The sequence below is a fragment of the Gobius niger genome (genome assembly GCF_951799975.1).
Source record: "Gobius niger genome assembly, chromosome: 4".
In the NCBI taxonomy this organism is placed as follows: Eukaryota; Metazoa; Chordata; class Actinopteri; order Gobiiformes; family Gobiidae; genus Gobius; species Gobius niger.
This window is the reverse complement of record NC_136855.1, coordinates 21,422,192-21,442,900: the sequence shown is the minus strand read 5'-3', so window position 1 is coordinate 21,442,900 and position 20,709 is coordinate 21,422,192. Positions and strand designations below refer to the sequence as shown.

Sequence of the window (20,709 nt, the reverse complement as noted above, 5' to 3'; positions counted from 1 at the left end):
CAACTTAGTCCATTTATGCCTTTGTGCAGTCTTCCACATGGCAGCATATTGATTCCCATTTGAAGGGCACACTGTTAGGACACACTTATTTAACTGAGGTCTCTACGACACCGCTCTATGATCAAATGTGCAAATGTCCAACAGTACTGCCTGTTAGACATTGTTTATTTTCACTGTAGGCCGACAAAACATTTCCAAATCATGCGATGTGATTGTTTAATGCTCCATCTTAGATGAGGTCTGGATGCTATAGAACGAGTTCTGACAAAAAAACATAATACTATAGCCTATCAAAAAACAAGAACGTCGGAATCTGTTTCCAGTTCATTAATCAAGATAAACCTCTGATCAGCTGCACACCTCCAGCAGCCGCGTGCTCCCAGGTGCGCTGGTGACGCCAATGCGGAAGTGAGTGAGTAAACAGAGCAGAGGAGTCTCCCCATATCCCGCGGTCAGCGCTGGACACAGCCATCATGTCCAACAATGACGATATTCGGTACTGCCAGAAATTCTCCTACGTTTTCCTTAAGTTCCTCTTGTGTTTCTACTCCATCATCTTTTGGGTAAGTAATTCCAGTTATTATGCTTTTTTTCCCCTGCGAGGATCCTCCGGTGGAGGAGTAGCCGGGTGTGAGATCAGATCAGAGCTACCGAATTGTACAAAGGGTTTTGCATAAAAGTGCGCATATTCACATGATGACTTCGTCTGTTGTATCATTTCGTGTGTGTTATTAATCGTGGGTTAGCTGTAGGAGTGCAGCGTGTGGACAGCAGACACAGCAGACCACACCTTGTACCTTTGCTCTCGTCTACCTGTTTGATTCATTCGCTTAAACACATGACTACGGGAACCGTAATCGTCCTTTTCATAAGAACTTTTGTGTCTGTAGACCGATAATCAAATCTATGCCGATAATATAATACATCCACGCTGTAGACAAACAATGGGTCACATGACTACCTGTTTACAGTAAACTGGACAATGGTGGCATCCTCCAAAGTACAAATATACGAACACCATATTATTTAGAATATACTTTTTATTAGCCTGTGTTCCTAAGATCAGATCATTGTAGCCTCTGTTCTTAAAGGTCACACAAGAATTAAAAAAGAACAGCTTTGCTGAAGAATGTACATACAACTTATAACTTATAACTTATGTATTAAAATTAACGTAGCAAATGAAAGCCAAAGCAATGATGATTTTGTCTTTTTTTTTTATGCAGCACAAGGATGGGGATCCCACTGTGGGCTTTGGCTCCAGAAGTGCAGCCAGTTTATCATGTTATTCTGTTTTTTATAGGTATTTTAAGACACCTCATTAAAGTACTGGATTAAAAACAAGGAAGGATTTAGTTTTCTAACTGACCACAGCCCTGGACAGGATGCTGATCTCAAACTGACACTGCGTGTGCAAAGGACATGATCTATTTCCTCCTGTTTATATTGTTTCTTTCACAGTTTAAACAATCTTCATGCAGAGCTAGGCAATATGGCCGTCAACCTCACCCTAATCAGATAATGCTTTTCACTCAATTACGCATAAGGGTTTTCATTTTAATCCTTAATGGCCGAGCTCCACACCTAACAAGGAGCTGTTGCTGCTACTGGAGGATTGGCCACAGACCTATCAATTCAATTATCCTCTGACAATAATTTAGGATGAACAGAGATTTAATTATGATTTGGTCTGATCAAAGTTTGTATCACTAAGAGACAAGGATATTTGGTCAGGCTGATGATGAAGGTCAGTGGGACTAAATGTAATTCAATAAATGTCTTAAGAAAGTGTGAGACCGTGCGCTTTTGTTTATTTTATGTTATTATGTGTTAGTATGTACAACCCTGCCTTCATGTGCTGCATCTTGTACTACAGATTTAAGATGGTCTGAAAATATGAAGTCGCAGAAACCTTTTAGCCGTTAATTGTTTTGTGGGAGGATAAGGCAGAGTTGCGATGTGCATCAAAGGATGTTCTCACTTCTAACGCCCTGATAATAGGCCCACCTCAACTAACTGTGCCTTTTATTCAAACTGTCACACAGAGGTCGTTAATTCCTCTCCAACTTTTAGCACCTTATCCTCCAGTTAAGGTTTAAGGTTGTGTCTCTGAGGACTTTGAACCTTTCAAATAAACTGCCTCTCTGTCAAAATGTGGCACTGTGAATGGTGTATTCCAGTGGTTCAAGCTTTTCACACCAAAAGCCACTTGTAATGTTTTCTTTCTCAGTACCAGCAGCTCAGAACAGGCCTCAACTTACTTGACTTGAATTAAATCCGGTCTAAGAGAGGCCTAAACTAAAGTGTAGTTCAAAACCTCGACTCAAAAGTGGACAAAAATATGAATCCAAGATAAAGGTTGACCTATAGAGGAGCCACAGTTTTAGAAGAAGATGAATATTAACTTCAGTATTTGTTATTCCTTATGTTCTTCTCTCTTCTTCTGGCTGCATCGACTTCTGGCACAAATTGTTTAGATATTTCTTAACACATTTTTGGTCTTGAAATAGACAATGCTTCTTACATGGATGCCGCTTTAGAAATGAAAGTGAGAGATGTTAGCACCTGTGAAGACCTCCTTATCATATAATCGAATGGCTCAGAAACGTGACAGATTTGCAGAGCCTTGATTGTTACTCAACCATCACCTGCTGTTTGTAAAGCGACGCAGCCTGCTCCTTTCTTTTGGTCCTATTACGGACATGTAAAGGCAAAGACACCATGGTGGTCTATATACAACGTTCGCACAACTCCCGGGTGACAACTTGCAGAAAGCTAATCGTCTTTCACATGTTGGAATGGCGAGCTGTGGAGGGACGGCTGCAGTTAATGGCCACATAAAGACAGAAATGTTAGCGTTACTGTCCCACTGCCCAGACCCTGTTCTCTGAGGCAAAACAGACAACCTGCTGCTTTTACCGAACCCGCAGTGGTCCAGGAAGCATTCATATTCTCTGTGTTTTCCTATGCTGCAATGTTGAGGTCTGATTCTGAAAATTGCAAAATGAATGGTGATTGAATAGCAATTGCGACCGCATTGCAATCTTTTTTTTAAGTTCTGGACATCCAGAAAAAGTTTCTGTTTGTCCCTTTGTGGTCCTAAAATATGGAATAAATTACATGTAGACCTCAAACAATGTCCAAATATCAGACAGTTTAAGTATCAAATAATACAAAGAAGTGAGTAAGTAATACAAAGAATGGATATTCTCTAAGAATGTATCTGAAGAAAATATATGACTCTTCATGTTCAGCTGTTGTGTTGTAAACCAGATGTTGATTGGTAGGTAGTATTCACACTGTGTTCCTGACAACTTGGATTTAGATCACAGTGCTCAAATGATTGTTATAAGGAAGCCTTTAAGTACTCTCAAGATATTGAGAGTACTTAAAAGGGGTGGGACTAAATAAGTGTTTACTTTTCGGACAGCTTTATCTAAAATGTGCAAAAGGTAAAACGGTTTGTCCTAAACTGTAAATGTATTGAGCTGCACATTTGTTATTGAGCTCACAACTGCCTCAATCATGGCAGGTTGTATTTGAGGTCATTCAGTTTGTGTTTTTATGTTTTGTTTATGGTCCGGATAAAAATATTCATTCATTTATTCATTCATTCATTCATTCAATGGTCGCAAGCAGTGGTAAGCAAAGAATGGAATTATATGGGTAACATTTTGTCCTTGAAAAGCTTTTATAGGTATGTATTATAGTTTGACTTGACTGATTTTAGTATTGACTGCTACATAAAGAACGGAAACAATTATAAAAAAAAACATTGTACCTGGTAAGCATTGCTCACAGTGAGTCCAGTCCATTTTCTCCCCCTTTTTAAAGCTATTGTGCCATTATGGTGTGGGCAGTCGTAGTTCCATCACAAAGGTTTGTGGTCGAGCACCGAAGCGACAATGACTAATACTATGCAGTGTAGTCAGCAGCTCCATGGTAAGCTTTCCTGGGCTCGAGGCAGTGTTCACGTTATACCTGACCATAAAGCACGGTGTTATGTGCAATTCTTTTTTCAAAGCACATTTTAAATGGTATTCTTTAATCCACTAAACTCAATATGTAAATATAGCTCAGGTTTGATTTGTTGGGGCAACAATTGGTAAGGCTGTCTTGATAATTACTATATCGACTTATCGTTCAATAAATAAGAGATAAACAATATATTTTTGGGCTCGATATTTATCGTCTGTTCATTTATTAGCATTTCCCCCGTATTTTTTCTACACTACATGCAAGTTGGTCATTTTTTGCTCACTACTGCCACCTCAGGTCTTACGCGTAACTGCAATCTCTGTAATAAGCGACAGTGCAGGCTTTTAGAGGCAGTTGTGGTGAACAGGTCTGGGCTCATTCGCCACATTAGGACATGGCTGGAACACGTAGGGGGAGGAAAATACTTAGTTTTAACATTTTTAAACTCTGTATAGTCCCTTTATACAGAGTTTAAAGGTGCTATGCAGAGTTTATATTTCATGTCTATTGCAGCTTGTGTGGCATTTTAGGATGTGATTATGCACTTTTAGAACAAAGGTTTACTGTCATTTTTATGCCTGAAAGTTGACAGTATCAAGTATCGTTTGAGTCAATAATATCGTTTATCGCGATACTTTCCTGCCTCAATATATCAAACATAATTTGTGTGCCCCTATATCCAAAAGCCACTTGTCATTGTGTCCTTGGGCAAGGCATTTCACCTACTGTCTGTGTGAATGTAGTGTGAGTGGTCAGTCGTGGGTTGAAGGGGAAGATGGAGCAGATTGATGCCTCGCCTCGGTCTACCCAGGGCAGCTGTAGTGTGAAGTGAATGGATAATTACCAAAGCATAGCATTTTGAAAGGTCATCTCTGGCTTGTAATGGGCAACACACGAATATCCATTATCATTATTAAAGCTAGTAGCTAGTTTTCTTCATTTTGCCCAAGTCTGAGAAGCGTCTCTTGTACTTTTCCTTTTTTTTAGTATCAAATGGTTGAAAAGTCTCATGAAACCACTGGAGACACAAGCCAGTTACACACAATTATGATACAATTGTGTGGCGTGTGTTTGTCAAAAGCGATGTCTTGAAGCCCCACTTTAGCAGAACATCTAATTAAAGATGCCATTCTCCATGGTGCATCTCAATCTGCAAAATCTAATTGGATTGTGATTAGACTCTCAGTGGCATATTTCATACCAGAAACAAGCTGACATTTAAGTTTGTGAAAAATTTAGTAAGCAGCCTCTTATCTGTCAAAAAGGCAAACAGAAACGTATTTGAAAGGGATCCACAGTTTATGCAAAGCCCTTGAGCATTCTTCTGTGCTTATTACAGTTCTGTTTCCTTTCTGCTCACAGCTCATAGGTGGCTTTGTCCTGGCCATTGGCATCTACGCAGAGGTGGAGAGGCAGCGCTACAAGACACTAGAGGGGGTCTTTCTGGCCCCAGCCATTATCCTGATTGTGCTGGGCATCCTCATGTTTGTTGTTTCATTTATTGGTGTTTTGGCTTCACTCAGAGATAATATAACCCTGCTGAAGGTGGTAAGTGCACATCCTTGTATCTTTTAATCACTTGAAAATTGAATTGCACTAAATGCTCTTCCTAATTGCAGTTTATGTACACATTGGCGGTTTGCCTGATCCTGGAGCTGCTGGGGGGGATCCTAGCGCTGGTTTTCCGCAATCAAGTGAGTCTTTGTTCAGTTTTCCGGCAATATTAATTATTTTCCTTGGAGACTTTGCATTGTAGAAGCCGCAGTGATTAAATTATTCATGAATGGGAGAACATGTTGAATGGAGTGGTAACGACACGCATTCAGCTCATTGTTCATACTTAATCATAAAAAGTATTTGTCTCTCTTTTTCAATTGAGGCAGGAGTCTTCTTTAATCATGTTAGTTAGAGTTAGTGTGTAGAATTCTCTATAATGTCAGACAACGTTAAAAAGAAATCATGTCCCCTCCTGTTAATACTGTAGATTGTTCCATATCCCCAACTGGTTAAAGAGCTTTGTGCCACTGTCACCGTATGAAGGCCTGCTTTAAATGTTTTAGAAAGGCTTAATGACAAAGCAGTTGGTGTTTTCTTTTTGTTTTTCTTTTTGTTGCAGAGATGTTTATGAATAATTATGGCTCAGAAATGCTGTCATCAACACCACAGCGTGATTTGTCATAATGATTATAATGATAAACCATTGTGCATCATCAACAGTCCTCTGCTTATATGATATGTGTATTAATACAATTGGCCTGCCCCAAGACATGTGCCGTGCCAAAGTTAACTTAAAGCAGTACTAAGTAACTTGTTTACTTTAATGAATCCTCTCCGTGGTTCATAGGGGGGAATTCAAATGTGTTAATGGGATGATTGGGGGGTCTGGTGTTCCGTGACCAAACCACAATTGCAACTTGATTTCCTAGTAATTGAATCACGAAGAGGAAGCTAGCGGGCTAATGGGCAAAGCTGACAGTGGGCTAGCGCTACTTAAACAGTATTTACAGCTTGTTGATTAACCCTTAAAGGAATAGGCCACCGTTTTTACATACTGAGATATGCTCTTACCTCACTTTAGTCGAGTTAATATATCCCCGTCTGGTCTTTGTCCGTGCGCTCTGTCACGCAAACGGAGCACATACGCAGCCTCTCCCACATGTCACATAGCTCCAAAAAAGCTCACGATAGAAGCTACCAAGCTCTTCCACGTGTTCCCTATTTAAATAAAGTTACGTGAAGTGTTTTCATGCGAAGTATATTTACACAGAAATGTAACATGTCGATTTTATAAGCAAATAAAAAGGGGGACTATATTGTGAGGCGTAATGATACGAGGAGCAAAACGTCCGCGCAGTAACTCCTAAAGACTTCCCCCGCTCACTTCCGTCAATAACCTTTAGGAGTTACTGCGCGGACGTTTTACTCCTCGTATCATTACGCCTCACAATATAGTCCCCCTTTTTATTTGCTTATAAAATCGACATGCTACATTTCTGTGTAAATATACTTCGCTTGAAAACACTTCACGTAACTTTATTTAAATAGGGAACACGTGGAAGAGCTTGGTAGCTTCTATCGTGAGCTTTTTTGGAGCTATATGACATGTGGGAGAGGCTGCGTATGTGCTCCGTTTGCCTGGCAGAGCGCACGGACAAAGACCAGACGGATATATATTAACTCGACTAAAGTGAGGTAAGAGCATATCTCAGTATGTAAAAACGGTGGCCTATTCCTTTAATAACACCCAAGCACATTTTTGTGCTTTTGGACTTTTTTGGACTATTTTTTGGTTATCTAAAATAACTTGATGTCATTTGGATTTTTACCCCATTGTAAACACTCATAAATAAAATACTCACGTTAAGGGAGCTTCGACACAAAAATGTGCTTGAAACTTTAGAGAGCTATAACTCCATGAAGGAACAATATTTCTTTTCACTTTTTTTTTATTGTGAAGGTCTGATTCTCCTCTTTGCATACATATAAAAATATTTGAACTTTCATAATGTTTTAACCCTTTCATTGCCAACTTTCTGACCCAAAGTTGCTACAGCGCATGCTCCAAAAACACAAAAAATTATATTAGTTTATTTGTTCATTTGAGCAGTTAAAATTCTGCTCAAAAGGAGTGGGCCGAAGCAAAAGCTTATAAACGCCCACCCCGAAATCATTACAATAAAAGTGGATATCACAACAATAGTACAAAAGAACATATTACAAAGTACGAGAGCCTTGGAACACAGCATGCGCACACGTGAACACAACGTACCCGTTTGGGATTTAACACATTATGATACAATGATACATTTAGCAACATCATAATTGGATTTGCCTCCTTTGCAAGGAACCTGTTACATTTCAAAGCGTCTGTTTTAACACGGACCACCCTTACAAAGCACTTAAGGGAATGTTCATGTAATTAACAAAATTTAGCAGAAGAGAAGCGAAGCACAACGACAACAACAGTCTCGTTACATATACAGTACAATGTTTGGTACAAAGCAAGTTACAAACAAAATATATTTTTAAAATTTCAAATCCAAAATGGGAAATTTCTGGTCTGATGGCCTGATGTCTGTGTGAAATGACCCGAAGGATTTGTTTCTAAGTTGAAATTTGTTTATGTAGCGGCAATTTTAGTATAACATGTTGCGTTGTGGGAGCTTCCACACAAAAATGTGCTTTTCACTTTAGAGAGCAATAAAAAAATGAAGGAACAATATTTTTAAAAAGTTTTTGGTTTTAATTTGGAGGTTGACCTCTCCTCTTGTCATGCATATAAAAATAATCAAACTTTTAAAATATTAGAACCCTTTCATTGCCAACTTTCTGTCGCAAAGTCAGTAAAATGGATTTCCATTGTGTGCCCATTGACTCCATAGACTTACATTATTTTTCAAAACACTTCTATAAAACGGATTAAAAATTTAATTTCAAACTTCTGCATATTTTCTGAACCTTGAGGCTTCAAACTAACGGCCTGACACAGTTTTTTCACCATGAGGTCATTTTTACTTAGTTTGACAGGAGAAAGAGTATGACTGTTATTTCCAATGTTAGTAAACGGTCGTAAATAACATAAACAACTGCATTACTTCATTGTTACTGAATTTTTCCCTTTATTTTGTGACTTTCTGCATCAGATTGAGTCTGTGGAAGTGTTTAGGAAGGGGCAAGACAGAGTTAGAGGTTTTTGAACTGGTATTTGTACAAAAACAAGGAACATTTGCAGAGGCAAATAATGACTATCAGGCTTGATGACCAGCTGTTTACAGGGAGCATTGTGTAACTTCCAAATACCAGTTCAAAAACCTCTAACTCTGTCTTGCCTCTTCCTAAACACTTCCACAGACTCACTGTGATGCACAAACTCACAAAATAAAGGGAAAGATTCAGTAACAATAAAGTAATGCAGGTGTTTATGTTATTTATGACTGTACTAATATTAGAAATAACAGGCATGTTCTTCCTCTTGCCATACTAGGTAGAAATGACCTCTTGGTGAAAAAAATATGTCAGGGCGTTAGTTTGAAGCCTCAAGGTTCAGAAAATATGCAGAAGTTTGAAATAAAAATTTTAATCTGTTTTTTAGAAGCGTTTGTAAAAATTGTGATTACAATGTAAGTCTATAGACTATATAAATGAATGGGGCCACAATGGCAATACATTTTTAGTGACTTTACGATTGAAAGTTGGCAATGAAAGGGTTCTAATATTTTAAAAGTTTGATTATTTTTATATGTATGACAAGAGGAGAGGTCAGCCTCCAAAATGAAACAAAAAAGTTTAAAAAAATATTGTTCCTTCTTTGAGTTATAGCTCTCTAAACTTACAAACACATTTTTGTGTCGAAGCTCCCTTAACGTGAGTTTTTTACTAAAATCGCCGCTACATAAATACATTTTAACTTAGAAACAAATCCTTCGGGTCATATGTCACAGACATCAGGCCACATCAGCCAGACCAGAAATTTCCCATTTTGCTCTGGAAAATTTTAAGATATTTAATTTTTTGTGTTTTTTGAACATGCACTATTGTAACTTTGGGTCAGACAGTTGGCATTTGAAGGGTTAAAATATTTATAAAGTTATAATATGTTTATATGTATGAAAAGAGGACAGCCACACCTTCAAAATAAAAAAAAAAGTTTTAAAAAATATTGTTCCGTCATTGAGTTATAGCTCTTTAAAGTTGCAAGCACATTTTTGTGTTGAAGCTCCCTTAACGCAATTTTTTTTAAAGGTGTTATTAAGGGTTAATTTTGAGTTCCTTGCCTGGATACTTTGCACATATGACGTGTATGTTGTGGGTTTAATCTTGAAGCATTTCCTCCTTGAGCTACTTTAGTGTCTCCCTGTGTAGTTGTAATAGTAATAATAATAGTAATAGTAATAGTAATAGTAATAGTAATAGTAATAGTAATAATGGGCTGGATTAGCCAAATGTCGGCGACAGACGCTGAAACATCTTCAAGTTTCTACTTATGAAAAGATCACATTTTTTTTACTAATGCGCTACTCAAAAGATTAAGGAAACACTGCACAATAACTAAAATAATCCAGATGAAGTGTCTAAATATTTAATTTGTGGGTAAATGATGTGCAGCAGCAGCAGATTGTGAGTGACAGCTGGGCCAAGTTAAAAGAGTCATATTTAGAGCTTACAGTTGAGTGAATCAGGCACCTTGAGTAATTGGACATTTTCTTTCACTCAGTGCCAATTTAACATATTTCGTAGATCAGCTGTTCGATAAAATAATAATAAAACCATGGATTGACCCACCTGCACTTCTGCACATTTCCATACTAATTATTTACATACATTATCTCGGTCTTTCTGCAGACAGTGGACTTGGTGAACAGGAACATCCGTAGAGGCATCAGAAACTACTATGACGACTTGGACTTCAAGAACATAATGGATTTTGTTCAAAAGGAGGTGCGAATTATGTGACAGATAAAAGAGCAGTCTGTCCGCGTGAGAGATGTGTTGCTTGGGAAACAACATCATTAGACAAGTTTGAAAAACACGGGCTCCTAATGCACATGTTTGGACAAAAAGCTTCCACAACACACTAAAGAGGAGTGTCAAGGGCGACATAGTGAACAAACCCAAAAACTCGTAACAATGCCAGAAATGATCAAACACTGCCGAAAAAGAAAAAGTAATGTAATGCATAACAAAAAATATAAATGGTTTAGTAGAGATTAAAATAGTGAAATGCTTCTGCACCTGTTGCATCCACAGTTGATGGAAAGCTGCCTGTGAAACATGGAGGTGCTTGATTGATTTGTTGGAAAAGAAAGCCTATCTATCAGCCCAGCAGCCGGCGTAGCGCTGACATGGCCAGTCTATCTTCAACAAAAATCTATAGATCTCTGTCTCAGATTGTGCGCCGACCTTGTTCTTTTGTTGGAAAATAACAGCCTCAATATGACCTCCCTCAGAGTCTGACAGATAAATAATTGTAATGTTTAAGCGTAAGATGCGCCCTAATCAAAGAGCAGATTGTAGACGTCTCAGAGATAACAGCGGTATGGTTGATTGACTTGTGTGTTGCAGCCCACACTGAGAGCTGTCTGCTGGCCAATTAGCGGCCAGTTTAGTCACTTGTTCATTCAGCCTGAGATGCCGGTGACCAGTCATCAGTCAGTGTGTCTGTGACTAGACCAACATCAGCTCATGGCCTTGTCCCTGTGTTAAAAGCTGTTTGGCAGACCCACTGATAGACTCATAGATTTCGCCTGCATTCCAATTTGGTGCATGTTTTATTTGCTATCATAAACTGTGAACCCTTTTATTACAGCCTTTTATTAGTCGAGGTCTATAACTATTTTCTTTCGTTTGATTGGGTAATCTTGTAGATGCAATTCAGTTCAGTTCGGTTAGCTTTATAGTCAGTGCTACCAAATAAAAAGCACATCCGGAAAATCTAAATGATGTTACACTCAAACGCTTGATGCAACAAAAGAGCTTCCCAACAGCCTGGTGGACAACACTTTACTTCTCTGTCAGTGGTACAGATCGAGGCTCATTGAAACATTTGTTATGTTATCATATTATTTAATAGATTTAGTTGTGGCTTTCCATACCTGAAGTTCCACTCTGCAGTGCCAATGTATCATTTAAACTTGATCAATCAAAGTTTTTTTCTAGAGCACTTTTGTATTATTAGGCATTTATAGGGGCAGATTTATAGGGACAGAACCAAAAGCATTGTGGGCGACTGATGCCATTTTCATGTTCATTTACGTAAACACTTGGCAGACCAAAGTGCTTTACATGAAAACAAGCGAAAGCATCAACATCGGATTACATGAATATAAAAACAGCGGGAAAACAGAACCAGATAGAGCAGCAGTAGGTGTTGTGGAAGGCCTGTCTAAATAGGTCAATGTATGGTTGACTGATCGCCGCCAAACACTGGAGGGCAGATGTGTTTTGCTCAAAGGCACTTGGGAGGCAAACTGGCAAACTAACAGTTGATGGCAGATCATGGGCTACTTTAAAATCCCTTAATCATTCATAAATGATTTCCTTCTGCACTTGGAGCTGTTGGAAAAGTTGTTTGCTGTCGACAAACACATGCGTCTGTCAGTGTTTAGCGGCGGATACAGCTTCATCTGTTGAGTTCTAGTTGGTGCCTGGTGTGGTGTGAGCTTGCAGACGACATGTCTGTCAAACAGCAGCCACAAATGCATCCATTTTATTTGTGCATCACTCTCTTCCTGTTTTCCACTCACACTTTCATCTTTGTTTTGCAGCAGCCTAATGTAGCCGTTACTTTGTGGGGCTCATGGTGCGTTTGTTGTCTATTAAAATACTATTAGAAAAAATCGTTTATTTCCACCACCCCTAATGCTTTTTACAAGGAGAAATATCTTAAAATAGCTATTTTTCTCTCAATAGAAAAAAACCCTGCTGTTTGTCTAAGGCAGCTCCTCAGTAGGTGGGCCGGGAGCCATATCAAGCACCCCCAGAGCTCAGAAATGAACATAACTAGGGAGGCCTACTGTATTTTAGGGGTGCTCAAGCTCCCCCTAAAAATGTCAGGCCAAAAAATAAAGGAAAAAGAAACATACACGATAGCGCTTAATAATAAGGGTACATGAATTAATACTTGAATTCATCATAATTCATAATGAATTCATGCATGAATTCATGCATGAATTCATTATGAATTAATGTGAGGTCATGATGATTCATGATGATGATTCATGATGAAATACTCATGAATTCACACCGTTAATTCAGGCAATGAACCCATTAATATGATATATGAATAGATAATGATCAATTCATCATGATCTTAATGATATTTTTTTGCGAAGAAACCAACCACGACAAGGACCAAACTTTGTATGAACTGACAACTAAAAATGATCTCATGGTGAGTTCATCATGAGTTCATTATGAATGTGCCCCTTAGAATGAAGCGTTGCAGCTTTATTAACTTAACATTCAAGACTTTATTTATTCATTTATGATTACACAATACAAAAATGCAACAATGCTTTAGTAAATATTATGGCAGTATGTTTGCAGAGACTCTCAGTTGCCCAAGAAGTATTCATTTAGTGAAGCTCTAAATTGTTGACAGGCCTGAGTTGGTTGATTTGAGGATGTTTTGCTTCTATTTTAGGAGGGGCCTGAGTGTTATTGGAGCCATGTCGAGTTTGGCTTTACTTGTTGCATTTTCTGATCATAAGAGCTAAGAAGCTTCTGTGAATAGAACGAAAAATCCTCAATTCAGCAAACAGTTCAGTCAACGATTAAAAGCTTCAGGTGTTTAGGGCAGCAACAATTATCTCAACAGAATTGAAGTTGCAGTTTCAACAATTTAATAATTATGTCACAAATCCTGCAATAATATTTTCTTACACAACTGTTTGTTCACATAGGAAATCTAATTTCATTAAGATCATGATGAATCGATCATTATCATTAATGAGTTCATTGCCTCAATTAACGGTGTGAATGAGTATTTCATCATGAATCATCATGACCTCGCATGAATTCATAGTAATTATGATGAATTCATGCATGAATTCATGTACCCTTATTATAAATAATATAATAAAAAGTAAAATAATATGCTTATTTCCTGAAATAAAACATACTTCGCCCTCTTTAAATTGACTAAAGGTCCATGAGGCGCGCCTGCTGCCGCTGAGCTCCACCCCCTCCTCTCCTCACTGGGCTGTCGCATGTCAAACCCTGCTCTGCTTCGTCTCAGAGTTAAAACTTTGGTGCTGGTCTTCAACAGCTCACATCGACAAAATATTGATTATAGAAACTATGTAGAGGCCATGAAGAGAATCTCCACAGTTCGACTTCATCGACAGCTGATGACCTGATAGGTTTATGCATTCAATAGTGTGTAGCTAGTTAACATTGGTGGCAGGAAGAGGGGGGATTTTATACAACTCTAACTCACTCATGGCACATTGGCCCAATAAGAAAACAAAACAAGCAAAAGCTATTATTATAACGGGCCTATCCTCTTTAAGGAGAATCGAGCCACAGTCTGATTAAATATATATGAATATATGTCCTTACTTTTACTATTGTGTTGCAGGAAATGTAATCAGTTCATTTAAACTGCATCAGATTACAGGAAATTACATCACATTACATTAACATTTTCCTCCAAACGCTCCGATCGTCTAAAAGGCTGACTACACAGTGCATACATTTTAGTTTGTCATTCAAATGTCTAGGTAAATCTTAGATAGAGCATGTGTTTCCCATCTCCTATTTATTTATTTATTTATTTAGCGGGTTAAAAGCTGCTTCATATTATTGGGCACTGTGTCAGCCTTAGCTTAGTCAGTTCAGTTCTCATTTGCTGAATGTCTGTCCCCTTTATATGTCACATTGTCCCGTACAATTCAATACAAGTCTGGGGAAAAAATTTACATTTACAGAAACAAAGCTGTTCTCTATTGACAAATCGATGGCGTTCCTCTGTGTGCTCTCTGTTGAGATCCCGCTGTTCTGCACGACCATGGATTGTACTGCAGGCCATTAAAACCATTAGCGTTTCTTGTTGCTGCTTTGTGCATGAATAATTGGCATGATATAGATTTTTATGTGACACTCCTAACACATTCAAATGAGCTACAATTATTCCACTTGTCGTATGAATGGAATAAATTATATCTTATTTTGGCTGTGTTTGGCATTCGTCTAGCCGAGCCTCTAAAATGATCTTGTTTGCTTTTTCTGTGTTGCCGTGTCTCATTTTATACACATTATGTCTCTGTCTCCTCTGTCACTGTTCCTCTTGCTTCTCAGTTTAAGTGTTGCGGGGGTCAGGAGTACAAAGACTGGTCGGTGAACATGTACCACAACTGCACCGCGCCTGGGCCTTTAGCGTGCGGCGTCCCCTACACGTGTTGTATCACCAACAAGGTTTGTATCCTAAACACACTCTGTAAAGTATATCGAATGAGAATAATTATTTCCCTCTTTGGCCTTATTGTGGAACAGATTGTTCTAGAAAGTGCCAGAATTGGTCAAATCGGTACTTTGGTTGCAGTTTTTGCGTTGTTTAGGTTAAATCCACACCGTGTAACATTTTGCCCATAAAACAGAATACTCTATAAGCATTTATTTTAATACAGATCAAGGCCAAGGTCAAATTTATTTATAGAGCACATTCACGAACAGCAGGCACTGCCCCAAAGTGCTGTACAGATTCATAAAATAAAACAACATTTAATACAAATAGAAAATATAATCAACATGAGAAAATGCTCAGCTCAGTGCAGAAGGCCAGTGCAAAAAAGTGAGTTTTCAGCGAGCACTTGAAACTCTCCAAAGATGTTGCAGTTCTAATATGTAAAGGGAGAGAATTCCACAATTTAGGGCCAGCTACAGCGAAGGCTCTGTCCCCTCTGCTCTTCCGCTTAGACCTGGGATGGTCTAACAGATATTGTTCAGCGGACCTCAGAGCTCTTTAATGAGCGTCTCCACCTCATCACTATGGAGATGTTGAATAAATGCAGCCAAATGTGAGATTTAAACAGATTTTAATAGGTTAGGTCCTCATTCAAATCTTTATTTTCTATGTTGAGCTGGTCATTAGGAGCATGTTTTATATTGTTGCCAATGCCCACAGTATAATCCAAAATGCAGTGTCACTTTAATGCCATTTATTTAATATCCCGGCACGATAGCGCAGTGGTTAGCACTCGTGCTTCAGAGCAAGAAGGTCCCGGGATCAATCACCAGGCTTACAGGGCCTTTCTGTGTGGAGTTTGCATATCCTCCCCATGTCTGTGTAGGCTTCCCCTTCCCCCTAATGGGCCAGGATGAATGGTGGTGGTCAGAGGGACCGCTGGCGCAGATGTTCGCAATCGCGCTGCTGTCAGTCTACCCCAGGGGAAACTTTAGCTACATAGCTTACCGCCACCGTGTGTGGAGTGAATGAACAAATGCCCTACACTTGAAGTGATTTTTTTCTTTATAACCCTGTCACAAAACGTGTGTGATTGTCCTTGAAAATTAGTTGGAACAAAAGATTGTAACAAGAAATCTCATTAACTTGTGTCTGACACTCGCTCATTTAAGTACAGGTGTCATTTGGCACAAAAAGCTATGCAATTTGGCAAAATTAGGCTTAATCTGCTCCACTTTTATATGGTCTAAACATAGTGTGGGCTAATTACAGTGATTGGTGCGAGTTTTCACAATCCCAGGTATAATTTTCACCCACAGACACAGCAATATGTTCTTATTTAATGCATAAACTTCTGCTTCTCGTGGAGGAGAGCAACTATTAGGTAAAAAATTATGATATATGTTTATTTACCTATTTCTTTTTACACGTTTTGAACTAATTTATAAGGCATATAGAGCTGAATAATAACTAATGCAACTCCACCATATTCAATCATAGAATCCAGGATTTTTTGATTAATTGTCGAATATGATTAATAGATCTTGGAACGTATTTGACATTTTTAGGTCCAGCGGTGATTCATATTCTTGTAGATGTGGGTCCCACTATCATCACCCCCGTGCGTCTACAGTGATGACACACAGTTGCTTGTATTGCAGCCTAATACAACCACATACATATATGCATCTATAAATGTGACAAAAAAGAAATATTCTTGATTTGGTTGCCTCCTGGCTGTCAAATGTTGGATGAAATGAACAGCTAAAACATGGCACCCCATGTACCTCTGCGCGTCTGTTATGAGTGCCATCTGACTGACAGCTGTTGCCTTGGAAACTGACCAAGACTCTAAAAAAACACATTGAAAGAAAATATAAATACATTGCAGTTTCAAATTGAAGACAGTCCATGAAAGAAAGACATTACTCCCACATTTGATCTTAAACCTTTTCATTTCCAAAATTAATGAAGTCTTTAATATGGACTCTGTTCACCACATGACGGCAGATGGCAAGCGGGGGTTCATCATGCTTAAAAAGGCATGCAAATGTCTCAGCATTTGAATATGGAAATGCTGAAATAACAAGCTCTGTCACATGCACACACACTTTATTTACCGTCGAAGTGAACGCATTTTGGCAGTGCGGTAAACACTGCTGCCACTATTGTGTTCATCACTCGTTTGTTATGCCTAAGTAGAGGTTAATGTTGATAAGGCTCTTAGAATCACAAACATCTTCACAGGAGCTGCTCATTTTACCCAAGTGTCTCCTGTCTTCTGCAGCCAAACGAAGTGGCCAATACTCTGTGTGGGTACCAAGTGCTGGGAAAAGAGGTAAGTCATCACTGCTCTATGGTGCTCAGCTGCTGCGTCACAAAAGGTTCCAGCATTCACTAATGGATTTCTCTAGAGAAATGAAATTATATGTAAAGGCACACTTTCTATTTTTAGCTTCTGTTTCAAATGTGTAATTAATCTCCAGTTCTAATAAGGCTATGGGAAACATTTTCCATGATTATGTTATGAATTAATATTATATATAATATATAATATATAATATATAATATATAATATATAATATATATAATATAATATATAATATATATATATATTAAAATATATATTAAAATATATATTAAAATATATATTAAATCTTTTATGATGAATCTTTTTTCCTCAATCATAGCGTCTGGATTTGATTGAAGTCATTCACATCCGAGGCTGCACTGACGCCTTCCTCATCTGGCTGACGGACAACTACAAGTACATGGCTGCTCTGCTGCTCGGGATCCTGCTTCCACAGGTACGCCTATAAAGATCACATACAGTTAGGTCCATAGATATTTAGACTGTGACACAAATGTTGTTATTTTGTATGTTCATCAAATGTTATTCTGGCTACAGTTATATAATTGATATGGGCTGAAAGTACAGACTCTCAGCATTAGTTAGAGGTTCAGAAATGACAGCTCCTTTAGATAAATGGTCTCTTTTTTTCAGAATCTCAAAAGGGATTGGACTTAAAGAAAACACAGCACCGCTGAGGAGTAAACTTTGTAGTTTTTTCCAACTCAAATCCATTGTTGGAGCATCACAGCCCAAATTAGAAATACTGTTTCCAAATATGATAAAACCTCACCAGTTATAATATGTCAATTTCTGTGACTAGGCCCAGATGTTTTGTGAACAGTGCCTGTCCTTTTGTATGGAACTAATTGAATTGGCCAAGAGCTGGTTTCCTCGTCAGGGGTGCTGTGCCAGACCTTTTCTGCTGTTTTCTAGTATCCAGAGCCTCTGAAAATGAGACCGTTTTGTTTGAAGAAGTTGTGATTTTTGATTTTCTTTCAAATTGAAGCTCAGAGTCTGCACTTACAGCCCGTGTGACTCATCACTGCTGTGTGAGATTGAGTTCAGTTTTTGAAAGTTTACCAAAACACGAAGAAGAAAGATTGTCATTGTAGGATTAAATATGTGTGAGTCAGCTGCTTGATGGCTCATGGACCACTGTTCTCAAATGAAAGCCTGGCCTATTCTACTGTTCATCTCATGGATTGCTGTCCTTTTGAATCCCATTAATTACAAGTCTTTTATGTGGCCAAAACAATTTCATATGGTTTTAGCTTTGGAATAATCCGCTAAAATTGAGTCTATCAGAACTCTTGATTATAACTTCGCAACAATTTTGGAATGATTTTGTTCTCTGCAGTTTTTTGGTGTGATTGTGAGCTGGCTCTACATCACCCGAGTGGAAGATGCGATAAGAGAGTATGGCCACTATGTTGACGGACTTCTGGGTGCAGACAGGCAGACCAAGAGCCACCATCGCGTTACAAAGTGGTTTAAGTGCATGCCTGATATTGACTAAAGGGACGTCTAATGGACACGAGCTCCTCACACTCTCCTCATGCAACAAACAAAGCTGCCTCGATGTTGCATTGTGCCTCTGTCTGTCTCAGGGATAAACACAAACAGTTCAGTCGCCACAGTCATGACATACCAGTTATTGATTTTAAGCCTTTAAAAAAAAAAACAATATGTTGCCTTGAGGCAGGACACTATTTGCAAAACTCCATTACCATCACAATTAAGTTGAGTTTCTGGTAGCACTTTACTCTACAGTGATAACATGGTAACTATGGTGATTACGTGGGAAAAAGGACGCAAGTAATTATATTTCATGGCAATACGATTTACTCCAATCCTAATCCTAATACAGAATAAATCCTGTCAATTACTAGGAAACGTGGTTCGTAATGTGTTGGTAATGCGCCCACCCTATTACCATGTTTTCACTGTGCTGTAAAGTAAAATGTGACTGAATTTCCAAACTGATGAGGGTTCAGTCATTCATTTCAGGCTGTAATATATAGATTTTTTAACTTGTTTCAGGGTTTTTCTTCTGCATCATCAGAAAATTCCACCAGTTTTCTGTAGTGCCAAAAGATTCAATACAAAACACTTCATTTTGTATTAATACAATACACCAGTTTTATGGTTCATAGAGGGGAAAAGGGAGTTGCTTTACACAAAGCTGTCATTTTGATTATCTTACACTAACTTGCTTTTTTAATCGTTCATTTTGGGTGTAAAATATGAAGTAATTTTGAAGGGTAGTGGGATGAGTGCATGTTCTGTAATTTCAGGTGGGGGTCAGGGGCCTATGGGAGTGGTGCATGTGTGTGTTTTAAGTAATCTTGGCCAAAGAGAAAATCTGGGAAGGTTGCCTTAATTATCTTATGGCTTAAATACCTTTTCAAGTGTGCCCTTGCGATGAAATAATATTGAAATATGTTGCCATTTCATTTGCTTAATGTGGAAAAAGTTGAGTGATTACAGATATTAACCGTATAAAGACTTAAAAGGCAAATTCCACCATAAAATTCTTAGCTGCCCACTGCAGTTGTGAACTATAGAGCTTGAGATTTAATGTTATAAGTTGATTATGTTTTACCATGAAGCCAAAACGATATGAACAAGTTTACATTGAGAGCTTTCCCTGCTGGTGAATGCATCCCACACAATAGTGTCACACACTGTAGTTTTATGTGAACATTGATTCCATTATTTTCTTTTTAAAGTCTCCATTGGATGTTTGTTGAGAAATGTACAGGTAATTTCTCCGAAGGCTTTGGAGTTTGTTGTGAATGTAATCAACCGGCATTTGTCTATCATGTGAAGTGCATGGCTCCCGAATGGAGTGCTATCAATTTGTCCCTTTTATTGTCCATTATTATCCATTTTCATCCATTTTCAGTTGGCCTTGGAGCCTTGTCTGCTTTCAACACAGCTCTCCTGTTTGTTAAAGGTTTGAAGAAAGTAAATGAAATGTTCCCTAGTTATATTCATTATTAACTCGCCATTAGATCTAATGAGGAGCATTATTTACACATTTAATGCCACACATTCATTACTGTGTTCATGTCCATATGAGCTACACTAACCTTTTGTATATCTTTTACCTATAATATGCAACCAAAGATGGATAAAATGCCAATTTGTACTATGCTGATAACCACTGATGTTTTTAAAGTAGTATTTTTTAAAGGAACTTTTATTGTGTGTCTCAGTTTAACTGGTGCTGTTGGAAAACCTATTTGGATGATATGATTCTTAAGAAATAAAAAAAAATGTCTAATATATATTCTTCCCTCTCTGCTCATTTTGCCCTTTACTGTGTTTTCCACATATATGTGCAGTTTGTTCCAGGGCTTTTAGATAATTGATGGCCAACACCACATTGTGTGTAATGTGAGGCATAAGTCATCTGAAGACTTGGAATGCACGCTGGTATAAGTCAACATAATACTGCAGTACATGTCATGGT

The 20,709-nt window shown here is 38.2% G+C and overlaps 1 protein-coding gene across 1 annotated transcript; it reads left to right on the top strand.

Annotated features, from left to right (window-relative positions):
* Positions 1-401: 401 nt before the first annotated feature.
* tspan15 (tetraspanin 15) lies at positions 402-18,949 on the top strand. Its single transcript, XM_079554481.1, has 8 exons — positions 402-563; positions 5,341-5,526; positions 5,598-5,672; positions 10,321-10,416; positions 14,776-14,892; positions 17,169-17,219; positions 17,572-17,688; positions 18,592-18,949. The coding sequence occupies exons 1-8, from the start codon at positions 474-476 to the stop codon at positions 18,748-18,750; spliced, it is 891 nt and encodes a 296-aa protein (XP_079410607.1). The 5' UTR covers positions 402-473; the 3' UTR covers positions 18,751-18,949.
* Positions 18,950-20,709: the final 1,760 nt, after the last annotated feature.